General features: G+C 39.4%; 1 protein-coding gene across 6 annotated transcripts in view; it reads left to right on the top strand.

Annotated features, from left to right (window-relative positions):
• Positions 1–9,034, top strand: part of CALN1 (calneuron 1) — a 537,511-nt gene that overhangs the window by 344,194 nt on the left and 184,283 nt on the right. For all 6 annotated transcript variants that reach the window (XM_011366969.1, XM_011366968.1, XM_011366970.1 and 3 more), the window contains one exon: positions 7,395–7,507. In XM_011366969.1, coding sequence (XP_011365271.1) covers positions 7,395–7,507 — 113 coding nt within the window. The remainder of the gene's footprint in view (positions 1–7,394; positions 7,508–9,034) is intronic.

Raw genomic sequence — 9,034 nt, 5'->3', positions numbered from 1 at the left:
TTTTAAATTAATTTTAAAAATTAAATCATCTATTTTTGAACAGGTAATACATGACATGGTTCAAAAATCAAAAAGTATATATAGTGAGAAGACTCATTTCTGTACCCTACCTGCCCAAATTTACCCATGAATAAACCATTTACTATCATTAGGGGTTTTTTTGTTGGGGTATACTTTCAAATATTTTTATGAATATATTTATTCAAGAAAATAGGTTTATATAGTCTCCCTGACACCCTCTTTATTTATTTATTTTTTGCTCATCTTTTTATATTTTATTTTTTGATTAATTAATTTTTTATGGTGACATTAGTTAACGAAATCTGATAAGTTTCAGCTGTACATTTTAACAGTAAGACATATATGTATTTACATTGTGTGTTCACCTCTCATAGTTAGATTTGGTTCTGTCACCACATATTTGACCCCTTTTACCCCATCTACATCCCCCTGCCCCCTCGTCCCCACCTTCTGGTAACCACTAGTCTATAGTCCCTGTTCATGAGTTTCTGTTTGTTTGTCCTCTTCATTTGTTGCTTTTAGGTTTATATTCCACATATAAGCGATATCATGTGATTTTCAACTTTTTCTGTCTGGCTTATTTCGCTTAGCATGATTATCTCAAGGTCCATCCACGTCGTCACAAATGGTAGTATTTCATCTCTTCTTATAGCTGAGTAATATTCCATTGTACATATGTACCACAGCTTCTTTATCCAGTCCTCTATCATAAGACAGTTTGGTTGCCTCCATGTCCTGGCCACCGTGAATAATGCTGCTATAAACATTGGTGTGCAAGTATCTTTTCAAATATGAGTTTTCAAGTCTTTGGCCTGATTCCCTCTTTAAACTAAATTGTGTAACATACTATAGTACAGCTATGTGCCTTGCTTTTGTTTACCTGAGAATCCATCTTGAAGATCTTAGAGATCTTTCCCTAGATCCTGAAGGCTTTTAGATCCATATTTTTAGCTCTTAGTCCCTCCCCTCATCCTCCCATTCTGCCCGCATGTTAAAGCCAGCATTTCTCAAATATATAGTGAGAAAACTCATTTCTGTGCCCCTCCTAATTTCTCTTTTGTTCCTAATTAGCTCCCAGACTCAAACCTCAGGGTCACCATTGCCTCTTCCCTCTTCCTGCCCTTTCAGTCAGTTGCCTAGGCTTGTCAGTTCCCTGGATCCAGTCTTCACTCTCTCTCCTCCACCTGGCCCTTCCTCTCCTATTGTTTAACCCAACACCACTTCCTGGGCCAGCTCTGCCCCTCCCATCTAGCTTGTGAATTTGACTGGGCTGATCTTTGGTAATCAATGCTGAGGCTTATCTTGTCCTCCTCTCTTCCCACAGGAACCCTCAATCCATCATGAAGTGAGGGAGGTCACTACTCACAGACATCCTCCATTCTTTTTGTGCCCCCTCCACTGCTCTACTCATCTCCCCTTTCAGCTTGATAGAAACCTTCTCCCCCGTAAAGGCTCACTGCCAAACCATTGAGAATTTCATAACTGGTGCTCTCGCTCCCATCTTTATACTGCCTTAGTGCAATGCTTTTAGGTCAATCACAGCACCCACCTGACTCTGTCCTTAGTAACAGATTGCAAGCTCCTGGAGGGTAAGCCTATGCCTTATTCATCTAGTTGCCCTATAGTACACGGCCCACTGACCTGCTCCTTTGCCAGTGTGTTTTTAGAATGTAGTTAATTGATTTAAATGGAGTCTCAGACTTTTCTTTTCTCCTAACCTATGTCCTTGTTACCCTTCAGAGCCCATCTTTTCTTTTTTTGTGAAAGTTTCAGCTGGTTGGTCTTAATGAATGTTGTATAATTCTGGCCCTCCCGCAGCTTCCTGCCCCAGTTCAAGTTCATTACTTTGACTTACATAGCAGTGGGAAGCAACAGGACACAGTCCTTAGCAGGTTAGCTTCCTGCACTTGCTGCTAAGTGGAACATGATATTGGGAGGCTTACAGAGGGAGAATGAAGCCTAATGATGCAGAACAAGACAATTCCCCCTGAGTGGGGACCCAAGCCCTATGCCCACTGAGAGAGGAGCCTTGGCTTCAGGCAGGAAAGAATTCAAGAGAAAGCCAGAGTCAGAGGCAAAGACAAGTTTATTAGAGAAGGAATAACCCTTCATAGACTGAGTGTAGTCGCCTCTCAGAGTCAGAGAATGAGACTCTGAGTGTTTGAGGAATTGGGTTTTTATCTGTTTTTTAGTTTCTGTGAAAAATTACTGATTATAGGGAGTAAAAAATAGAATGAATGGTCGGGTTTATCTTTAGTGCAAAGTACAGCTTGAAGTCTTTGTTTTCTTATTTTCCTTTCATGGTACAAGTAAGCATTAAGGTACGGATAAGCAGTTGTTAGTAATCTCAGCAAGAATCTTCCTTTGTTCCTCATGGTTCAGCTGTATGGCTGATCAACCAGGTTTCTGTGTCTAGTAGCAATGTAGCAGGCTCTGAATACAATCTGGTTTACTATTTAGTCAGTTTGTGTAGTTCTCATGCCTCTTCCCTGTATCTCTGGTAGGAGTGAATTCTATTCTCCCATTCTGTGATTGCTTGCTTGTTCAAGATTGGTAAAACAATTTGATCAAATGAAATTTTTGCATTCAGAGCCTACCGCATTTTAGGAAAGGTGGCAGGCCTGCGAAGATCCCCAACCTTGTCTTTGGGAGCAAGTCATCCTGCCAGGCTTGGACAGGCCTCTTTCATTAGCTCAATTTTTTTAGGTAGAAAAGATTTCAGATGCTTGGAGGGTTGGTTGTATGTGAAAGAACTGAGTTCACTGAGAATTGACTATACAAGAGGAATTACTGAGACCCTCCCACACACATTTTACACATGTAAAATATAAACTTGGAGATCAAATAAATGGCTTTCAGGCAATGGTCTTTGGCACTAAGACCCCTGAAGGCCCTCTCTCCCAAATTCCCACTAAATTCCTTCTTAAATGCCCACATAGCAAAACATGTTCTACTTTCAAACTTTGAAAAGAGATATGAACCTATGCTAGGACTTATGCTGGGGTTCTGATGCTGACGGATGTAGGGTGCAATGTGGAAGTCAATGTCAGGGTTCCAGGCTGAGTCCCTGTGCTGGCACATACTAGCTGTGTAGTCTCGTTCTAGTTACTTTTAATCTCTTCTTGCCTAAGTTTTCTTATGGGTAAAATGGAAGGTGAGAACCTGTTCATAGTGTTGGGGTAGAATCAAACAAGATAATAAATGTAAAGCCCTCAGCTCCGTGTCTGACATAAAGCAAGTGTTAAATAAATATTTCTTATTACTTATTATTACTCTTTTAAATGATTAAGGCAGGCCTATAGAGGTTGACCTTAGACACAACAGCTATATCAGAGAGAGCAATTTAGAATTCAGTTTGCCTCTAGTACCAGCAGCCATAGCACTTCCCTGCCAGGGAACACTGGGATCAGAGGAAAGAGTGTTTCAGACAGAGCCTATCCATGACCCAGCCTCCCGAGAAGCAGCAAAAACACAGACTGCTTGGTTTGGAATCCCAGTTCTGTTCTCTGCGTGAGCTTCTGCAAGCTACTGAACTTTTCTGTGCCTCGGTTTTCTCATCTGTAAAATGGGCTGCTGGAAGACTTAAATGAACTAGTGTATGGAAAGTTCTTTGAACAGTGCCTAACACTTTATGAGTTCTCAATAAATGTTAGATATCTTGATGATCATCAGACTTTCCAGACCTTGTTTCAGCCTGGGAATAGTTTTTGTATAAGGGACTTAGTGAAAAACTTTCAGAGATCCTAATTGTCTCAGTTCTCCTGAGATGGACGGAGTGAGGGGTGGGGATGTGGGGGTAGTCTTCTGGGACTAGCATTGATAGCTTGTAGGGTATTCTCAGTTCTGTTTGTCTGCTAAAATAGGATCTGCTGAAGAGAGCTTTTCCTCAGACTAATCTGAATAGAACCTTGCACTGCTGTAACCGACATTTATCAGACACTTACTGACTGTAAGACAATACCCAGATGAGTATACGAGTTATGTAGTGGCAGGAAGAGTCTTCATTTATGGAAAGTCTGCAGAAAATGTGCTATGTATACACATGAGAGCCAGAGCTGAGAAATAGAGATGAGGAGACCCCACCATGATTATTTCTCCCATAGTAGGTCTGCAGGAATGTCCCTTTGCTCAATGATATTTGGAAAGGGAGGGGAGGGTCATAATTTGACTACTAACAAATTTGATGTTCCAAATGTCCTCTGCTAAATAGCTAGAGGCAAATCTTCCCATGAATTAGAAAGTCTCCTCCAAGTAGCAGAAAGTCTCTGCCAAGCCCCCTGTACTCCTGCATTGCAGTTGGCACTGCGTATAGTGTCCTGAGCACTGTCCCCTAAGCTTTCCCTCTAGCGAAGGATTTGAGCTGTGAACAAGTTGCTCCCTTCATATAGTTCTAAAGTATTGTTTCTGTTTGTCAGCTTTAGGGTTGGTGTTCTCAGCCAAGGCACCATCTGTGAGCATGTATTGATAATTTTGACCAAAGTTTCATGTGGACCTTTGAAATGCACCAATTCCATGCTACTATACTCCTATCACCCTGGGGGGAAGTTTTGGAAAGGTGGGTGGTCTCTTTCCTCCTACCAGGCAGGTGAACTGTTCAAAACAGCCCAATTTTTCTGGCACAGAGAAGCAGGTGTTTTGCCACATCCTGTAGACTACTCCCCTTTTAGGCTTCCAATTGAGAGACCACCAAACCATGGTCAGGAGCTTGAGTGACCCAGCCTGGTGGACTTACTTTAGTTAAGGTCTCATGAGGTCTTTATAAAAAACTGTTTATGCCCTTGAACTGCTAAGCCCTTATGAACTATTAGACCTTTCCATAGGTGACAGAGAGTAGGGATAATGCCCATTGCTAATAGACCAACATTCCAGAGGGAAGGCCTGAGGAAGGACAACCATAGTACTTGGGACATCTTCTTGTCCAGTGTTTCTCGACTTTCTTCTTTTTTTAATAGCCAACTTCACCACCAGGAGCCTTTTAAGATGTTTATATCCCTAGCTACCCTACCTCCATGAAATTTCAATAGCACAAATATACCATATATTTGTTTGTGTATTGTGGTCCTCCTATGGCCATTATAATATCTAAGATTATTTTTGTCCCCTAAAAATCACTTTTTACTTCATTGATGGTGATACTGTCTCTATTGAGAATGAATATTTTAGTCTGAGACTTTTTGGCCCTCCGGCCCCAGGTATAACTAGCAAGAGTGATTTGGGGCAAGCAGGAATAGAGGAAAACCAAATATGAGATGGATTGACATCATAAAAGAAGCCATGGACGTGAGACTACAGGAGTTGAGCAGGGCTGTCAAGGACAGTACACTATGGACATCACACATTCGTAGGGTTGCCAGGAGTCAGAGCCAACTCAATGGCATGTAATGCACACAGAGGGTTAGTGTGTGTACATAACAAGAGTGTCAGTCTGAGACTTAGAGCTACATGGAGCCAGCTTAGTGTGAATTCTAGGAAAACAGGACTATTTTCTTTATGCAGCTCCCAATACTCCATTTTCACAAATACCAGATTACTATCTTTAGGCAAACATCTTGTTCTGCATTTACGATAATCTCCTTGCTTTGTATTTTTCTTAAAAAAGTAAGGTAATCATGTCAAAAAGAACCAGCATGTTACAGCATCTAAAATACTGCCAATCAATATCCAGATGAATATACTAGGAATGCAGAAAAGAGCCTACCTCTTCTCTGGACCTCTGCCAGCACTAAGTGTTATTCTTTTTAGAAATATTTGCTAGTTCGAAAGGCAAGATAGTAACTCATTGTTGCTTGAGTTAACTTTGTTATGGTGACCAGTGAGGGTGAAATTTTAGATCCCTTTATCTTGTTGAATGGTGAGATATAAATGAATTTCCTTTCAGTGATCCACTGACTGTCCCACCCCATTTGGTGGCTAAATCTTTCCTTTCTCATTGACTTTTCATGCCTTTCTTATCTTCTAGAAAGTTTTATCTGAATTATTGACTACTTGATGATGTCATCTGCTTGGCTTTTTGAAATAGATTTTGAATGAGGCCTCTTTAAAGGCAATTGCACTCTGGAAGTGGATCGATGTTTCTATACTTTGGCAAACTTCTGTGCAGACACCTGCACCATCCTCACTGCTGTGGCCCAGATGTGGTGAGCTCTTGGTGGAGACACCCTCTTGAGCAGTCCTAAGGGTGCAGAATGCCACACTGATAAGTTATTGAGCCTTGGACAATACCTTGAAGGTCTGCTTTTGTCTGAGTTAGCTCAAGTCCACTTTTGATCAGTGTTAGCTCTAGCATGAAAGACCCAATGTATGTTGAACTGAGCAAAGAAACAACAAGCAAGAGATAGCATTCATCATTGTATAAGTACATACTGAGTGCCCCCCATGGTGTTGAATATACAAAGAAGTTTCAGAGTAGGTTCCTGACATTGCAGAGCTCACAGTCCAGGTGGGAGATAGCATGCAAATGAATGACTGAGATACAGGGTGATAAGTTCTATAATGGATGTACGTTAAGTTAGTGGGAGAGGCAGAAGTTTGGCCACTCTGTCTAGTGAGATGAGGGAGGGTCAGCGAGAAAAAGAAAAGAGAATATGATATTTAAGCTCCATCTTAGAGAAAGAGATAGCATTCACTGGGTAGACAAGTGAAGAAGGTATCCTGGATGTACAGAGTCTAGGAGCTCTGGAAGAACATGGCATTTTGTACAAAGGTGGTGAGCAAAAGGTGGCAAAAGGGATAGTGGGACTTGGAGGCTATCCTAGGAGTGGTTTGTTTATTTTCAGAAATGCCATGGATTTATAAAGCATGATACTTTATAAAGGGGGAAGTAAACTCAGAACTGTCTGGAAGATAGTGTGGAGGAGAGAATGTGAGGATAGAAAGTCATTCTACTAGCAACATCATAATTATAACTAGGAACGTGGATTCTTGAAATCATTTTCCCACCATAGTCTTTAACAAGGAAAATAGAGTAGCCACAGAGGTGAATTCAATAAAACTTGATGACTAAATTTATATGTCAGCAACAAAGATGAAAGAAGGGATAGGGATGAAGCTACAATTTCTACCATGTACAGCTGGGCAATTTGCAGTTCAGGAGGTACAGCAAGTGGGACCTGAGGCCATTTAAATAGGAGATGCTGGTAGGACATTTAGATAGAAATATTAATAATTAGGAATATGTGATATTGGATGTACTAATAATTGCCAATAATTTCCTTTTGGTATTTTAAGAATGTTGCATAATTTTCAGTAATGCTACTAATTCTTTATTTATTTAAGTCATGCCAAAGAGAAAAACACGCAGATGTTTATTGCATGGGGTATAGTAGGTCAATTTCAACTCCTTTTCTATTCATATTTATATCTTCTCCTTCCAGGGGATGGCCAGGTGGATTTTGATGAGTTCATGACAATTCTTGGCCCCAAACTCGTGTCTTCAGAAGGTCGTGATGGTTTTCTTGGAAACACAATAGATAGCATATTTTGGCAGGTGAGTAAGAATTTTATTCTTAAAGATAAAATTTGACAGTAAATATATCTGAGAGTAATTTTTAATTTGAGTTCTTGAGCAGCTGTTCAGCACATGACGATCTCTTCTGGGCTGGAATGACATATATTCCTCGACGTTTAAACTGAGGTCCATACTAGGTCCTCTAAACAAAGATTCAAAATTATACTCATTTAAGGGTTGGAGAAATGAAATATTTTCCTATTTTTTCCTTATACCAAAAATATTTTTACATTTTGGAGAAATGGGATTCCTCCACTTCTGATTCACAAAAGTGTTTTTCCTAGGCTCACTTAAAAAGGACATATCAGTATTAATTGATCTCAATTCTGTCTCAGGTTCCAGGAGACCCTTGCTGAGAGGATGTCATAGTTGTTCTGTGTGTTTGGATCCTATCAATACTCTTGTCCTTAATAGCACAGAGTGGTTTTCTCTAAGAAGTTGTGTTCAAAGCTTCTCAATTTGCTCCCATTTCTGTCTTGTAAAATCTCTTAGGAAATTTCACAAGTCGTATGAATCATTTTTATATTAGTTTTTAAATCTCATAATATGATTACGGTATTTGGGGAATGGGTTATTAATCATTATATTAAAAAATTTGAATCAAATAACTTGATGAGTTAAATTGAATTATTAGTTAGACTTGTAAAACACCGTTCAAACATGTCATGGTTTCTTTAATTTCTTGTTGCATTTTTTTCCTTAACCAAAGATATTTCTGTAACTTAGATAAGGATAGCTGTCGACATGTACCTCTAGTCTGATTCTGTTACTGATCTTGCACATAACCAGCAAGTAGTAAGAACATGTTATGTGCCCTGTAGTCTAAAAGTCACTGTGGGTTTTACAAAAGACATTTAAGACACAGTTCTGGCTATTTCAGAATTTGGTCAGGGAAACACAACTAAGAGAAGAAAATAAAGAAGTGATTAATTGGTGTGATGGTTTCTAGACTGTAATTTCCTTGAAGCTAGGGACTTCATTGTTGTAGTGCCGTTGGCACCTGGATAATTGCACACAGTAGGACCTGAATAACATTTTTTAAGCAGTCAGATAAGGCTTCAGGAAATTGGGATATTTGTTTCAAACCTTAAAATTTGGGGGGATTAAGTGAGCAAAGAAAGAAAAAGGAATTCCAGACCTGTCACAATGTAGAGTTTGAAAAGGGTGGAGGCAATGAGCATAGGAAATTAATTGACCATAATAAAGGAACAATTTATTTTTTCTATTTAAAAAATTTTTTTCATTTTATTTTTTTCTATTTTATTGTTTAATTTTTTTTCCAAGCTTATATATATATATTTTAACATTTTATTTTTTATTTTTCCCCCCTCTCCTCTGGGAACCACTAGTCCATTGTCTATGTCCATGAGTCTCTGTTTGTTTGTCCTGTTCATTTGTTGCTTTTAGGTTTATATTCCACATATAAGTGATATCATGTGATTTTCAACCTTCTCTATCTGGCTTATTTCACTTAGTATGCTTATTTCAAGGTCCATCCATGTTGTC

The sequence above is a fragment of the Pteropus vampyrus genome, unplaced genomic scaffold (genome assembly GCF_000151845.1).
Source record: "Pteropus vampyrus isolate Shadow unplaced genomic scaffold, Pvam_2.0 Scaffold128, whole genome shotgun sequence".
NCBI classification, from domain to species: Eukaryota; Metazoa; Chordata; class Mammalia; order Chiroptera; family Pteropodidae; genus Pteropus; species Pteropus vampyrus.
The sequence above is the reverse complement of the archived record's forward strand: the minus strand, read 5'-3'. Positions and strand labels throughout refer to the sequence as shown.